The following is a 23,627-nucleotide window of genomic DNA, read 5'->3' as shown; positions in this document are numbered from 1 at the left end:
ATTGTAGCCACGCCGTTAGAGACACACTCAGGGCGGTGAAGAAGTCGCCCGTGGCTGTGATGAGAGACGATGTCACGACGCGAGGGTACACTGTGCAGATACAGCAGGTCACGGCCTACACGCTCGAGGAGGAAACAACAGCAATGGCGATGGTAGCAATAACACGACGAGGTTTTCCTTAATTAGAACACCACTCACAACAGCCCCACCTAGTGAAAATGTCACGAGCCGCGACTGAATGTGACCATGATATCTCGGCAAACGGTGATGCTGCTGCCTACCACGTGGTTGACGTGAGAGCGTGGTTGTGATGTGGTTGATGTGAGAGCGTGGATGTGATGTGGTTGATGTGAGAGCGTGGTTGATGTGGTTGATGTGAGAGTGTGGTTGTGATGTGGTTGATGTGCGAGCGTGGTTGTGATGTGGTTGATGTGAGAGCGTGGTTGTGATGTGGTTGATGTGAGAGCGTGGTTGTGATGTGGTTGATGTGAGAGCGTGGTTGTGGTGTGGTTGACGTGAGAGCGTGGATGTGATGTGGTTGATGTGAGAGCGTGGTTGTGATTTGGTTGATGTGAGAGCGTGGTTGTGATGTGGTTGATGTGAGAGCGTGGGTGTGATGTGGTTGATGTGAGAGTGTGGTTGTGATTTGGTTGATGTGAGAGCGTGGATGTGATGTGGTTGATGTGAGAGCGTGGTTGTGATGTGGTTGATGTGAGAGTGTGGTTGTGATGTGGTTGATGTGCGAGCGTGGTTGTGATGTGGTTGATGTGAGAGCGTGGTTGTGGTGTGGTTGACGTGAGAGCGTGGATGTGATGTGGTTGATGTGAGAGCGTGGTTGTGATGTGGTTGATGTGAGAGTGTGGTTGTGATGTGGTTGATGTGAGAGTGTGGTTGTGATGTGGTTGATGTGAGAGCGTGGGTGTGATGTGGTTGATGTGAGAGCGTGGTTGTGATGTGGTTGATGTGAGAGTGTGGTTGTGATGTGGTTGATGTGAGAGCGTGGGTGTGATGTGGTTGATGTGAGAGCGTGGTTGTGATGTGGTTGATGTGAGAGTGTGGTTGTGATGTGGTTGATGTGAGAGCGTGGTTGTGGTGTGGTTGACGTGAGAGCGTGGATGTGATGTGGTTGATGTGAGAGCGTGGTTGTGATTTGGTTGATGTGAGAGCGTGGTTGTGATGTGGTTGATGTGAGAGCATGGTTGTGATGTGGTTGATGTGAGAGCGTGGTTGTGGTGTGGCTGATGTGAGAGCGTGGTTGATGTGGTTGATGTGAGAGCGTGGATGTGGTGTGGTTGATGTGAGAGCGTGGTTGTGATGTGGTTGATGTGAGAGCGTGGTTGTGATGTGGTTGATGTGAGAGCGTGGTTGTGATGTGGTTAATGTGAGAGCGTGGTTGTGATGTGGTTAATGTGAGAGCGTGGTTGTGATGTGGTTGATGTGAGAGCGTGGTTGTGATGTGGTTGACGTGAGAGCGTGGTTGTGATGTGGTTGATGTGAGAGCGTGGATGTGATGTGGTTGATGTGAGAGTGTGGTTGTGATGTGGTTGATGTGAGAGCGTGGTTGTGATGTGGTTGACGTGAGAGCGTGGTTGTGATGTGGTTGATGTGAGAGCGTGGTTGTGATGTGGTTGATGTGAGAGCGTGGTTGTGGTGTGGTTGACGTGAGAGCGTGGTTGTGATGTGGTTGATGTGAGAGCGTGGTTGTGATGTGGTTGATGTGAGAGCGTGGTTGTGATGTGGTTGATGTGAGAGCGTGGTTGTGGTGTGGTTGACGTGAGAGCGTGGTTGTGGTGTGGTTGACGTGAGAGCGTGGTTGTGGTGTGGTTGATGTGAGAGCGTGGTTGTGGTGTGGTTGACGTGAGAGCGTGGTTGTGATGTGGTTGATGTGAGAGCGTGGATGTGATGTGGTTGATGTGAGAGCGTGGTTGTGATGTGGTTGATGTGAGAGCGTGGTTGTGATGTGGTTGACGTGAGAGCGTGGTTGTGATGTGGTTGATGTGAGAGCGTGGTTGTGATGTGGTTGACGTGCGAGCGTGGTTGTGATGTGGTTGATGTGAGAGCGTGGATGTGATGTGGTTGACGTGAGAGCGTGGTTGTGATGTGGTTGATGTGAGAGCGTGGTTGTGATGTGGTTGATGTGAGAGCGTGGATGTGATGTGGTTGATGTGAGAGCGTGGTTGTGATGTGGTTGATGTGAGAGCGTGGATGTGATGTGGTTGACGTGAGAGCGTGGTTGTGATGTGGTTGATGTGAGAGCGTGGATGTGATGTGGTTGACGTGAGAGCGTGGATGTGATGTGGTTGATGTGAGAGCGTGGTTGTGATGTGGTTGATGTGAGAGCGTGGTTGTGATGTGGTTGATGTGAGAGCGTGGATGTGATGTGGTTGACGTGAGAGCGTGGATGTGATGTGGTTGATGTGAGAGCGTGGTTGTGATGTGGTTGATGTGAGAGCGTGGATGTGATGTGGTTGACGTGAGAGCGTGGTTGTGATGTGGTTGACGTGAGAGCGTGGATGTGATGTGGTTGATGTGAGAGCGTGGTTGTGATGTGGTTGACGTGAGAGCGTGGTTTTGGTTGGAATACACAAGGACACGCTCCAACCACTACCCTGGAATCCAGTTTCCGTACGGCAGAGGCCTTGCTTAGAAACATCTGGCAGTTCATCAGAATTGTTCAAGAAAGCCTGACTCTGCTGATCAGACATTGCATGTCGAAACCGTTCCAGAGTTTTCTTGTATTACACAAAGGCTGATAAAAGTATGCACTGCCAAAAGGTTATGTGGCTGATGTGATGTGTCAAAAGAATGGTATTTTGTATGTGGAGAGACAGATATGGAAAGGTGGCCAATTGTCTGCTTATTTATTGTCTCGAATTCTCCACAGTGATGCTCGTGATGGTTTTGTGTTAGAGTTTTCAATGGCGGTGGCGGTGATGTTGTGGTACTGGATGGTGGTTGTGGTTTTTATGGTGATTTTTTTGATGGTGGTGGTGGTGACGCACCTAATAATGACGATGATGCCGTCAAAGATGTTGTACTGGTTGCGGATGTAGCCCAGCAGCCCGGACGCCAGCAGCTTGATGAGCATCTCCAGCGCAAAGATGCTGGTGAACACCATGTTGCTGATCTCCAGCAGATTAGTGAGCTCCTCGGGCTGCAGTGGAGGTGGAGGGAGGAAGTGCAGGAGCTGAAACACTCATCTTGCCATTCATTTGAGCGGTGACATGGCCCAGCTCTAGCGCGTTCACCACTTGTTGCAAAGTTTCACGGTTTAAATCCGACAGGCCACCCTGGTAAACACTTCGGTATTAACCAAAAAAACGCACCGGGCGTTTCCACAGTGAGCGTGAAAGATCCTGTCACGTCATTCGAAATAAGTAGGCCATTGTATGCCGACATCATGGTCCAAATTTCACAAATTCGCAAAAATTACACCGCAAATTAGTCAAGTGTATTCACACACTGCTGAAGCCAAATACTGCAGCACCTGAATCTTCAAGATTTACTCGACAGCGCATGGCAGCAGAGAGTGGAGGTGGTGGTGGTGGGGTTGGTGCACCTGTTCGTGGTATTCGATGCCCATGCTCAGGCTGTTGATGAGGATGGCCACCATGATGCCGCGGGTGAAATACTTGCTCTCCACGATCGCGCGGAACCAGCGGCTCACGCGCGCCCATCGAGGGCCCGCGGTTCCCCACGTGCGCGCCCAGCGGGGCCTTACGGCCCCCCATCTGCGCGCTCGCGCGGGGAGCCGGGCCACCTGGCAGAGGAGGGGAGGGCGGCTGGTTAGGGCGCGGCCGAAGCGACTCTGCGGGTTCATGCCGCTGATCCGAGCGGTGCTGTTGCTGGAGGAGGCGATGACGGTGGCACGGGTCAGGGGCAGAGGGACCCACCCGACGAGGTGGCCCCTCCTCGGGCCGATCCTGGTCCCGACGGCCGCTCGGACGCCGGAGGTCCCGGGGGTCCCGGAGGTCCCGGGGGTCCCGGGGGTCCCGGGGGTGCGGGGGTCCCTCTGCCCCGAGCCCCGACCCCGCGTCACTCCCACTATCGCTGTCACTGCAATCGCAGCTGACGGGAGGGGCGGTAGAGGGTTGCGGGGGGCACGGGATATAATTCGAGTCGCGCGCCGCCGCGTCTCTCGCTCAACGCTCAGCATGGTGACCTTTATTAACCGTGACGTGATACAGCGCTTTGAAGGAAATGGGGTTGGTGGATTACACAGAGATTCATAAAATTACCAAACCAGCTGATATGCCAGGTGACCAGATGGTAGTAGGGCAAGAGGGTTTGTGAACCCGTTTGTGCAGACCTTTGAGTGTTCTCCAGTTTCCTCCGACACGAAGCAAACATCACTCCTTAAAAACAGGATTGGCCAAAGTGATGGATGGATCATGACCATGATCCTGACAATCAGTCCTGAGACCCCATACGGCTTTCCTGTTGTAATTGGCCACGTGATCTGGCGATGATGCTGCTGCATTGGCAGCGGTGTACTACCAAAAATAACAAAGCAACTCAACACACTCGTCTATAACACGGTATATAGTATTCGACGTTTCGGGCAATGCCCCTCTGCATAGCATATAGATGGTGCTACGAAGAAGGGTCATTGCCCGAAACTCCGCCTGTTTGATCTGTTTTAAGGCCACAGTGTAATACACGGCCAAGACGTCATCGCGGCCGAGGCTACGGATGTCACCACGACCGCCCGTTATCGCCACCGAGGGCCCTCCGCCGGACCTCGCAGATGCTGCGCAGGAGACGCGCAGGGGCCTCCAAAACACTGCCCGACAGCCTCCTCCCACAACCTGCTCCGAGACTCACACGAACCCATGGACTCGCACAGAGAACCATAGACTCACTCAGACACCCATAGATTTGCCCTGACAGTATCCCACGTCTGCCCTTAGGTATTGTCTTCTCCTTGGCGGCCGGACACGTGGAGACCGCGTCACGAAGGTGACCCCCGCACGCCTGGAGGGCTGCTGTGCATGCGTCGCCGCCGTGGCGAAACGCGGCGAGGTCTAGAAAGTCCACGCGGGCCAGGTCGAGGCAGTAAAATATCACTGCATTCATCCCTGATCCAGTGACCCGTGCCCGCCTGGTGAAGGCGGGGGTTGTCCCCCCCGGCCCCGGAGGGGGCGGGGGGGTGCGGAGGAGGCGGGGGGGGTGCGGGGGGGTGCGGAGGGGGGGTGCGGAGGGGGCGGGGTGAGGAGGGGGCGGGGTGAGGAGGGGGCGTGGCTCCCTCACTCGGAGCTGTCGGACGGGCAGTGCGGGCAGCGCTGCAGCTCCCGCTCCAGAAGCAGCGAGGGAGACCCGCGGGAGGAGCGGCCCGAGTCGCGGCGCGAACCTGCAGCGCGGACCCACGGGTCACTTACAGTGGTGGTGGTAGTGGTGGTGGTGATTGTGATAATTGTGATGATGGTGGTGGTGTTGGTAGTGGTGATTGTGATGATGGTGGAGTTGGTAGTGGTGACTGGTTAGTGGTCGTGATTGTGATGATTGTGATTGTGATGATGATGGTGGTTAGTGGTCGCTGTTGGACCTGGCAATGGTTGTGTAGGGGATCTAAACAACAGCGGTCAGCCTGGCACACGCACGGACTCGCTACATACAAATACAACGACCCCCGTATCGCACTCAACAGACTGCTGGGGCAAGGGATGTTAACGAGTACCTATTGAGGCCAACACGGCAGACGTTCGCCTTTGTATCCCCAATGCTGATGTGTACATATCATCATGGGACCTTTCTTGACCAGTATCAACATTTTAGGATTGGTTTGACTCTTTCTGGCAATGAAACAGGTGTGTGTGGTTAATGCCGATACGATTCCTTGCAACGGGTTTCTGTTTGGTGTTTGAACATCTTAGCACCTGTTTTATTGCCAGAAAGGGTGAACCCAATTCTTGTATGTGTGCAGTGACATCGCCGGAGGCCACCAGGCGGTTGGTGCCATGCCAGCCCCATGGGACACGGGGTGTGTGGGTGCCGCCCGAAGGGTGAGGGTCGTGTGAGGCCACGGCACTCTGGTTGACCCGGGAGGACACGTGACCGGTTAAGTGGACAGAGGGGCCCCAAGAGGGGGGGGCTAGGGGGGGTCACGTGATTGGGACCCAGATCCTTCCAAAGGATTCTGGAAGGTGGGCGTGGCCAAGGGCGGAGCCGGCCACGCCGCAGAGAATAGAAGCCGGGTCCCGAGAGGGACCAGGGTGGTTATTGTTCATCCTGGAAGAAACCCTGAGTCTACGATCTCCGTTCAACGAGTCTCCAACACGTGGACCGGGGCCGAAGCTGTTTCTTCCGGTCCGTAGTAGCAGTTACGTTGTAACTAGTGTAGTAGTGTAGTAACTAGTGTAGTAACTAGTGTAGTAACTAGTATAGTTAGCCTGGTGGTCACCACCTTAGGTTGTTATTCTGTTCAGGGGAAGTTACTCCGTGTGTTGCAACTGAATAAACGTGTTGCCTCCAAAGTCGACGTCTGCGACTCAGTGGAACCCATTGCATGTGTCGAGATCAGTTACTCTTATAACCCCGAGTCGACCCAGGGGAGGCCCATGACCAATTTAGATGTTAGTCACCGATGTTGGTTGGCTGTGAGCGGGGAATCGAACTCGTGTCGCCGGATTCGTAGCGCAGTGCGCTAACCACCGCGCCAGCGCACACACGCACACATACGGACACGCGTACTGCTGTAGGTGCGTGAGAAGCGCCGCAGCCCCCTGTAGGGAGCAATGGAGCCCCCCCTCCCTGGCGCCGCCTTTGCTTTCGCCGCATCCTCGTTCTGTGGGGGGCCCGACGCGATGATGGTCGGGTAGCTGATGGGGGGCGTGACACGTGGCGTGGGGGGAGACAGCGGCTGCTTGACCCCCGTGGGGGGGCAGTCGAGGCGCACGCAGTCGGCGTGGAAGACGCTGTGCACGGAGGCGGTACGCCCCCCGCGCCCACGCACCACCAGGGCCCCGCTCGACCCGCCGGGACCCAGAGGTGCCCCCGCCTCTCCCGCCTCCAGCTGCGGAATCCCGGGCGCCGCCGCCGCCGACTGCTGCTGCTGCTGGCCGCTGCCGTTGCCGATGTGATAGTGGTGGTGGTGATGGTGGTGGTGGTGGACCATGTGGCGGTGGACCGACTTGCACGTTCTCCTCCTCCTGCTGCCGCCGCCGCCAGCGAGGGTGCCCCGGGCCGCGCCGCCGTCCCGCCGGTGGTGGTGGTTGTGGTGATGGTGGTGGTGGTGGCGGTGATGGTGGTGGTGGTGGCTGACGTGCCGCCGGCGGTGGCTCTGCTGCTGGTAGTGGTGGCGGAGGAGGGAGGACGAGCGGTGCCGCCGGCAGGAGCAGCGCGGGCGCCGCTTGGCCACGTGGAGGCAGCCGCCGCGCTCCAGGCAGGAGCCGCGCATGGCGGAGCGCGGCTGCGACGAGGAGGCGGAGTTGCGGGCCGAGGAGCGGGCGGAGGAGCAGGCGGAGGAGCAGGCGCCCCACAGGTGCAGCGCGCGTCGCCGCAGCCTCCGGCAGGCGCGCGCGCTGTAGCGCAGCAGCTCCTGGTAGCAGCTGCCCGGCTCCTGGGCGCGCGGGAGGGGTGCAGTGGGGGAGTGCAGGAGGAGCAGCAGCAGAACGGGGGGGGGGGGCAGGAGTGGGGGCGGTCATGAGGAGGAATTGCAAGAGTCGCCTGGGGGGATCCGCGCGACACTCGATTCACAGAGTAAATTACGCGTTAAATTGACGGCGACGTCTACCCCCACGTGTCACGCACCGCGTGCGTAGTAACGCACGCGGTGCGTGTTTATTACAGTTACTGAGCACACACACAAAACGCCAAACGACCAGCGACGGACAGCACCATGAAAGTCGTAATAGATAAAGATTAGCACGTTTCTTGAATTGAGCAAGGTTATTCTTATGAGAGCTTGGAGGAAAGAGATGACGATGGGAGGATGAACTGTCCCACCTGCAGTGTGATGAGTGGGTGCGTGAACGGGTGACTGAGTCGACTATAATGCATCACAGGGTGTAGACTGGACGTGTGCGAGTGGGTTGGGTGCGTCGACCGGAGCCCCCCCCCCACCACACCTGGTCGCCCCCCGCGCTGTCGATGGAGCTACCGCGCGATCCGAGGCGCGCCCGCTGCTCGTACATCAGCTGGTTCTCACGCTGCTTGGTTTCGGAGAACTGCGTGGCGATGACCACGAGGCACAGGTTGATCATGAAGAACGACCCGACCTGCGCACACACAATGACATCGACCCCCCGTCATCATTAGCATCGTACTGGGGCAAGTGCTGGGCGAGCAACTGTGAAGACCATCACGACACACGAGGGGGTAGGTGGCCAGCACCACACTCAGCCGTACACTTACACGCTGCACCAGGTACTCATTTAAGGCTGAACCGGCCTAGGCGAGGCCCAGAACTGGCTCAGATATTTGTCACTCTTGTTGGCCATGCGTGGGAATCAAACAAACTCCAGATGCTTACCCCCACCCCACGCCCGATCTGCGGACTCACAATGATGAGGAGGATGAAGTAGATGAAGTTGTAGAAGGAGTGCGCGTCCATGACGTAATACATGATGTCCACCCACCCCTCCAGCGTGATCACCTGTCAACAGCACCACCACCACAATCTCCATCATCAACACCACCAGCACCACCACACAAGCATCGTCTAGCGGGTCGCGTCTGGGACGAGAATTAGGGAATTATTCAGTCACTCTCAGTTTGTTGTCCTTCCCCCGAACCTCCGATGAACACGGTTGGCTACGTACGGTGCGAAAGAAGTTCAACATAAAAACATCAAAGATAGCGCAGAGCTTCCGCGGCCCCTGCGGTAATCACCCCCCAACCCCAACTCTCCCCCCCCCCTCCCCACCTTCATCGTCTCCCTCCCCTCGTCTCACCTGGAAGATGGCGATCCACGCGTAGCCGATGTTGTCAAAGTTCACGGAGCCTCCGTGCGGATTCCTCTTCCCGGGGCGGCACTCGCTGGGTGGGAGTGGGGGGGCCAAGAGAAGCGGGCCAGCACCGTGGGATCAAAACTGGGGGATCACGATAGGGGATCGATCCGGGGTGGGGGGGGGGTCGAGATTTGGGTGTCTCGGCAAGGGGATCACGATAGGGGATCAATCCTGGGTGGGGGGGGGGGTCAAGCAAAGAGGATGAAGGCAAGGGGATCAATGCCGAGGGGTATAAAGATCCTGTATAGGGGTCCCTTCTCCCTGACGTTCCCTCTCACTCCCCCCCTCTCTCCACCCCTCCCCTCACTCTCCCGTGACTTCTATCAATCTCCATGAGAAACTCGCGAGCGGCTCCAGTTTCATGATTGCTGCTCCCCCACGTGGGGGTAAAGTGTGGTGCGGGGGGGGGGGGGGCGAGAGGGTGGGAGGTAATGGAGGGGAAGGGTAGCAAGGTGAGAGCCCGTGGTGGGAGAGGGGGGGGGCGGGGAGCTGAGAGGTGGGGGTTGGGGGGGGGTAGCACCTGTAGTAGCGGCTCCAGTCCACGCACACGGCGCGCCCCGCCGCGCTCTGGTTCTCAGGAATGGACACCATGGCTTGCGCGCCGAGGCCTCCGTGCGGACTGTAGGGGCTGTAGTGACTGTGTGGGCCGTGTGAGCCGTGTGGGCCGTAGGGGCCCGCGGGGCCCGAACCGTTGTGCGGCGCCCCGCCGCTCCGCCGCGCCCCACCGAGGGCGGCCCCCGAGGCGCAGGGCCCCCCCGCGAGGCGCGACCTCGGCAGGTCGCGGCAGCTGCGTACGCCGTTGTCGCGGGGCAGCGAGCAGATGAAGGGCCGGTCGCTCTCGTCCTCGGTGCGGAACACGGGCGAGAGCGGCAGCGAGGAGCCGTCCACGTCCCTGCGGGCACGGAGACCGCGGCTCAGGTCGTTGCCGCTTCCGCAGAAAACCCGGACCTGTTCCGCGGTCGGCCTGGGTTCCTCAGAACCACTGTGCAGGTAACTCTGATAGAGTTCAACAAAGGTCACCAGCACCACATCTCGGTACAAATCACTTCCTGCCACCCAAACAAAACAGACGCAAATTCCCGGACAGTCCGGGTTAAACCCGGTAAGTTGGTGACCCCATCCACACTTGGTGGTGGTGGTTGCAGAATACACGTGTGGTACTCCTGCTGTAGGTTTGGTTCCGAAGAACTGCACAGGGTCACTCACTCACAGGGACCTCACTCACAGGGTGGCGTTCGCCTCGCGCAGGAAGCAGCGGTTGCGCAGCAGGCCGGCCCACAGCTGAACCCCGACGATGCCGAAGATGAAGAAGACGAAGAAGCAGAGGAGCAGCACGTTTCCCAGCATGGGCAGCGTGTCGAGCAGCAGCGTCACCAGGATGCGCATGCCTGGAGGCAGCGCTCACCCTTTCACCCGCTCACCCGCTTACTCCGGCCTCGCGGGCACGGCTCACCCACTCACTTCACTCTCACCTGCCCAGTGAGCAGCCACACACCTGGCATCACTCACACCTGCCTTGAGGGTGAATGAGTGCGCGAGTGAGTGGGTTATTTGGTGAGTGGGTGGGTTAGTGAGTGGGTGAGTAAGTGAGTGTAAGTGGGTGAGTGAGTGAGTGAGTGGGTTATTTGGTGAGTGGCTGGGTGAGTGAGTGGGTGAGTAAGTGAGTGTAAGTGGGTGAGTGAGTGAGTGGGTTATTTGGTGAGTGGCTGGGTTAGTGAGTGGGTGAGTAAGTGAGTGTAAGTGGGTGAGTGAGTGGGTTATTTGGTGAGTGGCTGGGTGAGTGAGTGGGTGAGTAAGTGAGTGTAAGTGGGTGAGTGAGTGAGTGTACGTGGGTGAGTGAGTGGGTGAGTAAGTGAGTGTAAGTGGGTGAGTGAGTGAGTGTACGTGGGTGAGTGAGTGGGTTATTTCGTGAGTGGCTGGGTGAGTGGCTGGGTGAGTGAGTGGGTGAGTGAGTGAGTGAGTGTAAGTGGGTGAGTGAGTGAGTGAGTGAGTGGGTTATTTGGTGAGTGGCTGGGTGAGTGAGTGGGTGAGTGAGTGAGTGTAAGTGGGTGAGTGAGTGAGTGGGTTATTTGGTGAGTGGCTGGGTGAGTGAGTGGGTGAGTAAGTGAGTGTAAGTGGGTGAGTGAGTGGGTTATTTGGTGAGTGGCTGGGTGAGTGAGTGGGTGAGTGAGTGAGTGTAAGTGGGTGAGTGAGTGAGTGGGTTATTTGGTGAGTGGCTGGGTGAGTGAGTGGGTGAGTAAGTGAGTGTAAGTGGGTGAGTGAGTGAGTGTAAGTGGGTGAGTGAGTGAGTGGGTTATTTGGTGAGTGGCTGGGTGAGTGAGTGGGTGAGTGAGTGAGTGTAAGTGGGTGAGTGAGTGAGTGGGTTATTTGGTGAATGGCTGGGTGAGTGAGTGGGTGAGTAAGTGAGTGTAAGTGGGTGAGTGAGTGAGTGGGTTATTTGGTGAGTGGCTGGGTGAGTGAGTGGGTGGGTGAGTGTAAGTGGGTGAGTGAGTGAGTGGGTTATTTGGTGAGTGGCTGGGTGAGTGAGTGGGTGAGTGTAAGTGGGTGGGTGAGTGAGTGAGTGGGTTATTTGGTGAGTGGCTGGGTGAGTGAGTGGGTGAGTGTAAGTGGGTGGGTGAGTGAGTGAGTGGGTTATGTGGTGAGTGGCTGGGTGAGTGAGTGGGTGAGTGTAAGTGGGTGGGTGAGTGAGTGAGTGGGTTATGTGGTGAGTGGCTGGGTGAGTGGGCGAGTGAGTCTCACTGGGGACGCGGTTGATCGCTCGCAGTGGGCGCAGCACGCGGATCGTGCGGATAGCGGAGAGGCTGACGCTCTCCATGTCCAGCGAGTACTCCAGCATGCTGACGAGGTGGGGAGGACGAGGTGAGGAAGGACGACGTGGAAGGGGGACGAGGAGGGGAGGACGAGGTGAGGGAGGGCGATGTGAGAGAACAAAGAGGGGAGGACGAGGTGGAAGCAGGTGGAGAGGACAAGAAGAGGATGATATGGAGGAGGAGAAAAGGGAGGTTGACGAGAAAGACGACGATGTGGGATGAGAACGGCGAGGGGAGCATGGGGATGAGAGGATGAAGAGCGGGAAAACGAGGTGGGGAGGACGATGGGTGGACGAGGTGGGGAGGACGAGGACAGGGTGCAGAGACTGAGTGAGAGGTTGATGAGCTGTGAGTGAGGGGTAAGCAAGAGGTGAGCAAGGGGTCAGTGGAGGGTGAGTGAGAGGTGAGCTAAGGGGGTGACAACAGTTTTAGAGTTGAGTGTGTGGGGTGAGCGAGGAATGGAAGCGTGTGGTGAGGAATGAGAGTGATGATGAGTGCGGGGTGAGGGTAGAGTGAGCGAGGGGTGAGTGTAGGTGAGTTTAGTGAGCGAGGGGTGAGTGAAGGGTTAGTCATTGCGCGGGGGGAGTACGGGGTGTGTAAGAAGTGAAATGAGAGGTGAGCGCTGTATGAGCGAGGGGTGAGCGAAGGGTGCGTGAGCGGTGAGGGGTGGATGAGGGGTAAGTGATGGTGAGCGTGAGGTGAACTAGGGGTGAGGGATCAATGAAGTTGAGCGCGGGGTGAGCGTAAGGTGAGTGAGGAGTAATGGCGGGGTGAGCGAGGGGTGAGCGAGGGGTGAGCGAGGGGTGAGCGCGCTACCCCGCCAGCACGATGAAGAAGTCGAGGCGGTTCCACGTGTCCCCCAGATACCCCGCGCGGCCCCAGATCCCCAGCGCCATCATCTTGAGGATCATCTCCACCGCGAAGAACGTGAAGATGAAGTCATCGAATGCCTGGAGTGACCACCATTGCCACCAAGATTACCACCACCATAACCACCACCATTAACACCATAACCATAAACACCACCATCACCACGATAACCACGACCACCATCATCACCATCACTACCACCCCATCATCATCATCATCACCACCACTATCATCATTGTCATCATTACCATCATAAACGAGTCATTTCTATCCATCAACATAGCCGAACTGAATTCATCATCACACACTCGCACATATCAGAGAAATATCACCCAGAGGATGAGCGTGAACACCACCTGGCAAGGCAGCCGCTGACTTCTTGCCTCCCCTGGAGGCTCCACTTGCAGGACCTGGGGGCTTCACCCGTCGGCCTTACCTGGATGCCTTACCTGGATGCCTTACCTGGATGCCTTACCTGGATGCCTTACCTGGATGCCTTACCTGGAGCAAGTGGGGCCTCACCTGTCGGCCTTACCTGGATGCCTTACCTGGATGCCTTACCTGGAGCAAGTGGGGCATCACCTGTCGGCCTTACCTGGATGCCTTACCTGGAGCAAGTGGGGCCTCACCTGTCGGCCTTACCTGGATGCCTTACCTGGATGCCTTACCTGGAGCAAGTGGGGCCTCACCTGTCGGCCTTACCTGGATGCCTTACCTGGAGCAAGTGCGGGCTCACCTGCAGCACGCTGCAGCGCTGGGCGCGGCACTGCCCCTCGGCGCACGGCTGGAACATGCCGAGCGTGGCGCAGTTGAGCAGGATCACGAGCATGCTGGCGCGCTCGAACCACGTGCAGTCCGCGGGCGCCGGCGAGTCAAGGAAGGGGGTGTCGGCTCTCGGGCGCGGGTGAATGTGGAGTCTTGGATATGGGGAGACTCGGGTGAGGAGAAACGCACTAATGGGCAGACGCGAGTGTGGTGGAGTTGTGTGGAGGTGGACTTTATGGCGGGAGGGTGAACACGAGGGTCCCCACCTCTTTCACCACCGGGCGAGCCCGGACACGACTCTCGGTCGGCACAGGCCTCTCGGCACCACGGTGCAGTCTCCTGCTGCACGGAGCTGAACACGGTCACCAGCACCAGGTCGCGGTGAAAATCAATCCCCGCGCGCGAGTCGTGGATGTGGCACGGCGGGGAGGCACAGGAGGTGGATCTGACAGTCGTCTCAGTGAACTCGTAACACCTGCGGTCTGTCACGTGACCTTCTGCCAGCGAGCCTTCCACACTCCACGTGATAGCCAGCCTCCGAGTGCACCTAGCCTGGCACAAGCGCCGTGGTAACGTCACCGTCGCTCAGCGGCGAGTGGCGACTGCTGCTGTTGTTGTTGTTGGTGAGCAGCAAAACGCGTGGGTGTGAGGTGGGGTGAGGGCTCGGTGTGTGCTCTTCCGCGTGTCAGCGTGAGATGTGTGCTACGTGAGTGCGTGTGTGTGCGTCAATATGTTCATGCGTCAGCGTGTGTGGCGTGTGTCACTGCTCATCAAGTTTGATTTTGTGCAAGCAGGTGTGAACTGAACACACCAGATTGAGTCGCATTTGCAAGAGTGACCTGGGGAATCCAAATTAACAACAAGAGCCGAATGGCTCACAGGGCTTTACCGAATAAATGAACTGAACTGAATTAAGCAAAGATAAATCATCGCAAAAACAACTGCTTTGTCACGTGAGAATTTTTTTTTATATTAAATTACCTGAAACGTGAGGCAGCTTGGGCAGATTATATTTAAACCCATCACGACACAATCACAAAACGAAGTTACAGAAACATTCAACAGATGTAGGGTGACTATTGTACTGATATGTAAACAGACACAAGGATAGACGAGTCAAATGGACAATGCAAGTCTATGGGTAATGTAAGTGGGTGGGCAGAGGTAGTCGATGGGCAATGGAAATCTATGATGATTGTTAGACTAACATATAAACAGAACCGATATACGGGTGAATAATAACTGCTACGTACGGTGCGAAAGAAGTTATATACAGTGCATACAAGTGAAGCTATTATAACGAATCAATAGATCAGCATCGAACTGTGATTGAGATGGCAGAGGAACCAAGGCTATTTATAAAGCGATGGAATTCCAGGCGGGTGACGCATGAACAGAGAAACCTGCCCAATGTGTCTCCACCGAATCTATGGGCCTCTGTGTGAGTCTGAGGGTCGCTGTGCAAGTCGATGGGTCTCCGTGTTGGTCACAGAGACTGCATGTGGAGCGTCTAGGAGTTTGAGGGTTTTGGTTCTGAATAAACAAACACTGTGGGTAGGTGAGTGACCGAGTAACGCGTGTCAGTGTGTGTCGACTCGAGATGTGGGGAGCGGTGGTGTAGTGGTTAGCGCGCCGCACTATGAACCTGGCGGGCCGAGTTCGATTTCCGCTCACGGCGACCAGCACCAGTAACGATTCTCGGAATTGGTCCGAGGCCTCCCCTCGGTTGATTCAGCCTTAAATGAGTACCTGGTGCGGTGAAGAAACAAAGGCGGTCGTGCGTGGTGCTGGCCACACACCCCCTCGGGTGCCGTTGCGGAATTTGTAGGTGCTCGCTAACAACATTTGCCCCGACAGTATATTAAGGCTTGGCTAGAGATATTTGTCTTTGCATCAGAAATGGACTTGGCCCAATGAGTCACCCTCCGAGTTGAAAGCAGAGGTGATAACCGGTATTGGTGTAAAGATGCCAGTGATGAGTGGAGACGTTGGTTTGTAAGATAAAGTGTGAGTACGAATGAAAGGCGGGATTTAGCGAAGCCAAAGTGGTATTGGAAGTTGATTTGTATCTAATGTCAGTAAAGTCTAGGATAGGCACAGATGCAGCAGCTACCCGATGTTTCCGTGTAGGAGATGAGACGCGGGATTTTCTTGTGTACAAAGTCACCATCCTCATTCTTCATTTGTTATTCAGAATGTCGATCGTGAGGTTTTAAAGTTGAGATGGGAATCGAGCCAGATAATGCAAAGAGACTTGTGTGCGTGATGTGTGTGTATATATTACGTGTGTGCGATGTGTGTGTATATATTTTTGACCCAGTGCCGTGTCGCTGGATGTGTAAATTCCGCTCTCGCGAGGCGCGCAGAATCGGGGCGTTTGGCCATGCGCCGCGATCAGGGTCACGGGAGGCGCGCGCCACGCGCCTGCGTGCGTGTGTGTGTGAGCGTGTGTGTGAGCGTGTGTGCGTGCGTGTATGAGCGTGTATGTGTGAGCGTGTATGTGTGAGCGTGTGTGTGTGTGCGTGCGTGTGTGTGTGAGCGTGCGTGTGTGTGCGTGCGTGTGTGCGTGTGTGTGAGCGTGTGTTCATGATGCTGGCACTTGGTCTGGAGTGATTGGAAGGCATGGGCCAGATCAGCTCAATAAAAACGGTAGGAGGCTGCTAGATTTTTGTGCAGCCCATGGACTTGTAATTACCAACACGCTCTTCCAGCATTGGCGCATCCACACAACATCATGGATGTATGCCGGGTCCAAGCAAGAACATCTGCTGGACTACATAGTGACGGACCAGCGGATGCGAGCCCATGTCATTGACACCAGGACCTACTGTGGAGCTGATCTGCCCTCTGACCATCGACTAGTCATCTGTAAGATGCGCCTGCCATTCTTTCACTCCGGTGGTGGGTGTACACCCAGGACCCCATTCCAACCTAAAGTGGCCTGGTCTCAGTTAGCTGATGAAAGTTGCAAGTGAGAATTTCATCATCGCTTGCAACTGGGGTTGGCATCGTCCCCCACTCCTCCTGATGTCGAGGATAAATGGGCGAGGTTTAGGACTGTGACTCATGCAGCTGCAATGGCTGCTTTGGGTACGCGGTCCAGACCTCCCCAGAGACCCTGGCTGACAGAGGAGGTGTTCAGGATAGTTGAGAAAAAGCGACAGGCCCACTCTAATCGGCTACAGCATCCCACGTCAGAGAATGAGGAGGCTTACCGCAGCCTTCGCTCGGAGGTGCGGAGAGCCGTAAGGCGCTGCAAGGATGGGTGGTGGTCGCGGGCTGCTGAGGAGATGGAGTCTGCCTCAGTGGCCCGCGATCACAAATCACTATTTAACTCCATCAAAAAAGTAACCTGCAGCGCCACACATATTACCATCATTAGGGAAAAAAACGGTGATCCAATCTCCGAGCCCCAGGAACAAGTTTGCAGATTTGCTGAGCATTTCTGTGAGGTCCTGGGGGAGGGGAAATCCCTCAGCCAGGAAAACATCATGGCACAAAGTGGGGATAACCCTGCTGAGGCTGCGGTGCCTCAAATATTGGAAGAAGTCACCCCCTTTGAGTGGCTGGCTGAAGTGCCATCTGTTGAGGAAGTACTGAAGGCGATCCCGAGTCTTAGACCAGGAAAGGCACCGGGCAGATATGATCTCCCAAGCGAAATGCTGAGGGAGGGTGGCGTTTGTGCACAGACTGCCCTACATGACATCATAACAACAGTCTGGACCACTGGACGGGTTCCGCAGGATTGGAAGGATACCCTGGTGGTCCCCCTCTTTAAGAAGGGGGAACGCACAGACTGTAACAACTACAGGGGCATCTCACTCCTCAGTGTGCCAGGAAAGGTCCTGGCAAGGATTATTCAACATTGCCTTGCTAAGCACGCTAGGAGAGGCTTGCGGAGCCCCAATGCGATTTCAGGAAAGGGCGGTCCTGCACAGATGCCATATTTTCTGTCCGTCTGCTACAGCAGAGGTGTAGGGAATTCCAACAAGACCTACATCTCTGCTTTGTTGACCTGGTCAAGGCCTATGATACCATCAGTAGGCCTGGGCTCTGGGTTGTTCTTCGTGTTTTCGGAGTCCCTGACCCTCTGCTCACGATCATTAAGGACCTTCATGATGGTGAGCGGGCCCGGGTAAAACTACCTGTACACCTTGGAGTGCGACAGGGATGTCCTTTGGCTTCCACATTATTTAACATCTATTTTGACCACGTAGTTCGTGAAGCCTTCAATAGCTGTACCGGAGGAATTTCCATTTGGTACAGATATAATGGGAGGCTGATCGATGCCCAGGTGCGATCAAGGGATGGCTCCCTATTGGTCAACCACGTTATGTACGCCGATGATTTGGTAATAGCTGCTCATTCAGAGGAGGAGTTGGAGACGCTAAGAGGTGGGGCCTTACCATCAGACCCACCAAAACTAAGCACCTGCCTGGGTATTTTGTGCCATCGAACACTCCACCTTCACAACTCCAAATCGGTGATGGGGCAATAGTGGAGAGAGTGGAAAGTTTCCTATACCTGGGCAGTGTGCTTATGACCGGCTCCAGTTTAACAGCAGAGGTCTCACTCCGAATCAGTCGATGGGAAATATATTTTCATCGGTTGTGTAACGCTGTGTGGAAGCTACCTGGTCTGTCGCTCCGCACGAAGCTTCAGGTCTTCTCGGCCACAGTCATTCCCTCCCTTCTCTACGCTTGCGAAACGTGGACCCCCCTAATGGAGCATCTTCGCCGGTTGGAAACATTTAGGCTGACCTGTCTACGATCCATCCTGGGTTTAACCAGGCTGGATTGTGTGAGGAGCTCACAAATCCTTGAAAGATCTGGGCAAAGTCCCATCGGTGAGCTCCTCCGGCAGGCAAGGCTGCGTTGGCTGGGTCATGTAGCCCGCATGCCCAGCCACCGCATGCCTAAACAGCTTTTGTTCGGTCGGATCGAGGGGGCTAAACAGGGGCGGCACGGGCTCGAGAAGAGATGGAGTGATGTGGTACAGGAGGACGTGGAGCTGAGTGAACTTGCCGATGACTGGTACCAGCGGTGTCAAGATCGGCCTCTGTGGAGGAGGCTCGTGAAGGACGCTACTGGGCAGTTGGAGGCAGTCGCCCTCCAGCAACAACGGAGGGCGGAGGAGCGACGCTTACAACAACGAGCGGAACGCCGGGTGGCTAAAGCACAGCAAGTTGGCACAGTAGGGGGCACAGGTGGTGCATCAGCCAGTCATCTCAGGCAGTCGACCCGTGGCACCTGGGTCTGCCCCGTGACCTCCTGCCAGCGGGCGTTCGACACTTCACGTGGCCTCAAGGTGCACATGGCCTGGCACAAGCGTCATGGTGACGTCACCGCCACTTCATGGCGAATGGCGGTTGTTGTTGTGAGCGTGTGTGGGTGTGCGTGCGTGTGTGTGCATGTGTGTGTTTATGACCAGTTCCAGTTTGACTCACTCCAAATCAGGCGAGAAGTGTTATATTTTCATTGGCTGCGTAACGCTGTGTGGAAGCTACCTTCCCTGTCGCTCCATACTATAAGCTTGCGAAACCTGGAACCCTCTGAAGGAACATCGGCGCCAGTTGTAAACATTCAAGCTGGCCTGCCCACGACCCATGCTGGGTCTAACCAGACTGGATTATACGAGGAGCTCACGGATCTTTGCAAGATCTGGACACAGTCCCATCGGTGAGCTCCTCTGGTAGGCGAGGCTGCGTTGGCTGGTTCATAGAGCCTGCATGCCCGAAACGTTGCCTATTAGATATCCACCGTGTTCACACGAAACGTGTTGTTCGATTCAAGCAACGGGTCACCTTGTATCCACAATAACTTGAAAGTGCTGTTAGTTGCTGGTCATTTGACGTTTTGGACCTTTGAGTCTGCACTCAGTGTGTTAAATCATGTCAAGGTGCCACCAGCATCAACATCCCACACCACAACCACCATAAGCACAACCGCAATCGACTCGGCGTGTCACCCCGTCCCTCTTCCTGACGACACGAACCACACGGGACCGCGATAATTGACCGCAAATTAGCCCCACCCAGGTGACGTCAGTAGGGTGGGAGGCAGGGTTAATAGGACATAATTGGTCACGTGTCGCCTTAATATGTCACGTGCGCAACGCCTGCCGCCCCCCACAAGGACACTAATTGCAGCGACTTGATGTAAATTCTATTCATTATCGGCGGGCAATTACCTCATTAGGCACGCCCCCCCTCTCCCCCCTCGAGCCATTGCTGCCTTCACACGGACCACCGCGAGCTGTACGCTTCACCCCAATCAGCGTCACCACCACCCTGATCACCCTCAGCAACATCCTTGTAGGTATCAGCAGCAGCATCAGCAGCAGCATCAGCAGCATCGTCATACTCAGCATCAGCAGCAGCAGCAATACTGCTCTGAGCTCTCCGCTGGGGGCAGTGGGTGCCGGGCCCGCGTCTCGTATTGAACCGCGTGAGACCCCCCCACCACCCTCCCCACCGCCCTCGCGCAGCCCCGACCCCCCCCCCCCCCCGGGCAATCTAAAAACAGATCAGCAGACAATTCGCATCCTCCACGTATTTCTCTCAACATCAAACATTTAGAACATCTACACGCGCGATCTTTCTCACGCCGCCCCACGGCCTTCTGGGAGTGCCCTTTTCAGCAGAACACCCTGGATCGGTTTCGACTTTCAGTGACTCATCAGCAGTCGGGTTCGCTTGAACCATTGCTGATGAAATGCCCGATGTTCGTTTTGTGTTGCCTGCAAATCGACCCCTCACGGCGCGAGAGTGAAGCCGCGAGAGTGTCGCGTGGCGAGTGAGTGTGGTGAGCAGCTGTCTGTGGGGAGCGTGGTGACGGGGTGAGTGAGTGTGGTAAGTCTGGGTAATGTGGTGAGTGGGGTGAGTGTGGTGGATATTGTGTTGTGCATTCTGGTGATTTCACTGTTTGTTGTGGTGAGCGCGGTGAGTCTGGTGAATATTGCGGTGAGCGCGGTGGTTGTGGTTAAGTGTGAGAGCGCGCGTTTAATCTCTGAGGAGCGCAAGGCGATCGATGTTTCCCACAAAAACAACTTCCACATCGACCCGCGCCGAGGATGAGTGAGGGGCAAGCGAGACAGCTCACTCCCGATTCCTCCACCTTGTACGATCCCTTGAAACTGACGAGGAACGCGATTCTCGAAAAAACGCAACCCTTTAAAGATGTGTGGTCTATGGCTCCGACCCTCTCTCTCCCCTCTCTCCCCTTCCACTCGCTCGCCTGTTCAGTCTTTATCCGACCCTCTCTCTCTTCCCCATATCTCCCCCTTCCCCACCTCTATCCCCCTCCCGCCCCCATCTCTTTCTTCTTCTCATTTTTTACGATCAGAGGAAACAAGGAGATGCTCGGTGTAGTCGGCACTTTGCTTCGTTCATCATTTCGTGTTTTTTTCCAATGCTTTGCTTTATGTGCCCCCCCCCCCCCACCTTTTTTTAAATGAAATATTTCACAAAAGATGTCACGCTCTTCTCTCCCCCTTCTTACCCCTTCCCTCTCTCTCTACCCCCTCTCTCTACCCCCACCCCCCTCTCTCTCTACCCCCTCTCTCCCTACACGATGTCTATGTTCCCCCTGTTCTCTATGCAATCTTAGTAATTCTCTCTTCTGTCTCCCTCTCCCGCCGCCGCGCCTGTGAGCGCGGCTCCCATCGTCCCCGTCCGCTTATCGCGCCCAGCGCCGTCTGCTTCCCTCACTCACCCCTCAATTTCTCCCCCCCCCAACTCACACCTCCTCCCCCGTCTCCTCTACCCCAGGAGACCCCGGGCGAGACTCAGCGATTAATCAGGGACGCGTCGTGGTTCTCGGTGTCAATTTGTGGCGGGGGGTGGGGGCTCGTGTCCGGAAACAATTAACAGCGGGGGAAGCCCCCCGCCCCCACTCCCCGCTACAACTCCCCGCCCCAGGGGACCCTCTCATTCCGCAGCTTTGATTAATGGCGCGGGGATGACCCAGAAAGGGAATGTCGGGACACAACTACCGGGGAGGGTGGCGGGGGCACAGCACAACCCACGACACAACGCGCGACACACCCTACCGCTGTCACCACCACAACAATTACCACCACTATAGTCACCACTACCACCACCACAACAATCACCACCACTATAGTCACCACTACCACCAACACCACCACTACAACCACCACCACAACTACCACCACCACTACGATCACTGCCACTACAACCACCACCACTATAGTCACCACTACCACCACCACTACAATCACCACCACTATAGTCACCACTACCACCAACACCACCACTACAACCACCACCACTATAGTCACCACTACCACCACCACCACAACAATCACCACCACTACGATCACTGCCACTACAACCACCACCACTATAGTCACCACCACCAACACCACCACTACAACCACCACCACTATAGTCACCACTACCACCAACACCACCACTACAACCACCACCAATATACGATCACCACCACTACCATCACCACCACTGCGATCACTGCCACTACAACCACCACCACTATAGTCACCACTACCACCACCACTACAATCACCACCACTATAGTCACCACTACCACCAACACCACCACTACAACCACCACCACTATAGTCACCACTACCACCACCACCACAACAATCACCACCACTACGATCACTGCCACTACAACCACCACCACTATAGTCACCACCACCAACACCACCACTACAACCACCACCACTATAGTCACCACTACCACCAACACCACCACTACAACCACCACCAATATACGATCACCACCACTACAATCACCACCACTGCGATCACTGCCACTACAACCACCACCACTATAGTCACCACTACCACCACCACTACAATCACCACCACTATAGTCACCACTACCACCAACACCACCACTACAACCACCACCACTATAGTCACCACTACCACCACCACAACAATCACCACCACTACGATCACTGCCACTACAACCACCACCACTATAGTCACCACCACCAACACCACCACTACAACCACCACCACCATAGTCACCACTACCACCAACACCACCACTACAACCACCACCACTATAGTCACCACTACCACCAACACCACCACTACAACCACCACCACTATAGTCACCACTACCACCACCACAACAACCACCACTATAGTCACCACTACCACCAACACCACCACTACAACCACCACCAAAATAGATCACCACCACTACAATCACCACCACTGCGATCACTGCCACTACAACCACCACCACTATAGTCACCACTACCACCACCACTACAATCACCACCACTATAGTCACCACTACCACCAACACCACCACTACAACCACCACCAGTATAGTCACCACTACCACCACCACAACAACCACCACCACTATAGTCACCACTACCACCAACACCACCACTACAATCACCACCACTACAATCACCACCACTACAATCACCACCACTACAATCACCACCACTACAATCACCACCACTACAATCACCACCACTACAATCACCACCACTACAATCACCACCACTACAATCACCACCACTACAATCACCACCACTACAATCACCACCACTACAATCACCAGCACTACAATCACCACCACTACAATCACCACCACTATAGTCACCACTACCACCAACACCACCACTACAATCACCACCACTATAGTCACCACTACCACCACCACTACAACCACAACCACCACCACTATAGTCACCACTACCACCAAAACCACCACTACCAACACCACCACTACAACCATCACCACGATAGTCACCACTACCAACAACACCACCACAACAACCACCACCACTATAGTCACCACTACCACCAACACCACCACTACAACCACCACCACTATAGTCACCACTACCACCAACACCACCACTACAATCACTACCACTATAGTCACCACTACCACCACCACTACAACCACAACCACCACCACTATAGTCACCACTACCACCAAAACCACCACTACCAACACCACCACTACAACCATCACCACTATAGTCACCACTACCACCAACACCACCACAACAACCACCACCACTATAGTCACCACTACCACCAACACCACCACTACAATCACTACCACTATAGTCACCACTACCACCACCACTACAACCACAACCACCACCACTATAGTCACCACTACCACCAAAACCACCACTACCAACACCACCACTACAACCATCACCACTATAGTCACCACTACCACCAACACCACCACAACAACCACCA

General features: G+C 55.6%; 1 protein-coding gene across 1 annotated transcript in view; it reads right to left on the bottom strand.

Annotated features, from left to right (window-relative positions):
• LOC144940841 (voltage-dependent T-type calcium channel subunit alpha-1I-like) overlaps positions 1-23,627 on the bottom strand; it is a 58,782-nt gene that overhangs the window by 24,007 nt on the left and 11,148 nt on the right. The window contains 13 exon segments of the mRNA XM_078867321.1: positions 3,003-3,154; positions 3,560-3,760; positions 3,894-4,068; positions 5,251-5,350; positions 6,691-7,558; positions 8,067-8,216; positions 8,501-8,593; positions 8,892-8,976; positions 9,469-9,840; positions 10,174-10,336; positions 11,688-11,785; positions 12,575-12,708; positions 13,365-13,477. Coding sequence (XP_078723447.1) covers positions 3,003-3,154; positions 3,560-3,760; positions 3,894-4,068; positions 5,251-5,350; positions 6,691-7,558; positions 8,067-8,216; positions 8,501-8,593; positions 8,892-8,976; positions 9,469-9,840; positions 10,174-10,336; positions 11,688-11,785; positions 12,575-12,708; positions 13,365-13,477 — 2,704 coding nt within the window.

The sequence above is a fragment of the Lampetra fluviatilis genome, chromosome 23, assembly GCF_964198595.1.
Source record: "Lampetra fluviatilis chromosome 23, kcLamFluv1.1, whole genome shotgun sequence".
Lineage (NCBI taxonomy): Eukaryota > Metazoa > Chordata > Hyperoartia > Petromyzontiformes > Petromyzontidae > Lampetra > Lampetra fluviatilis.
The sequence above is the reverse complement of the archived record's forward strand: the minus strand, read 5'-3'. Positions and strand labels throughout refer to the sequence as shown.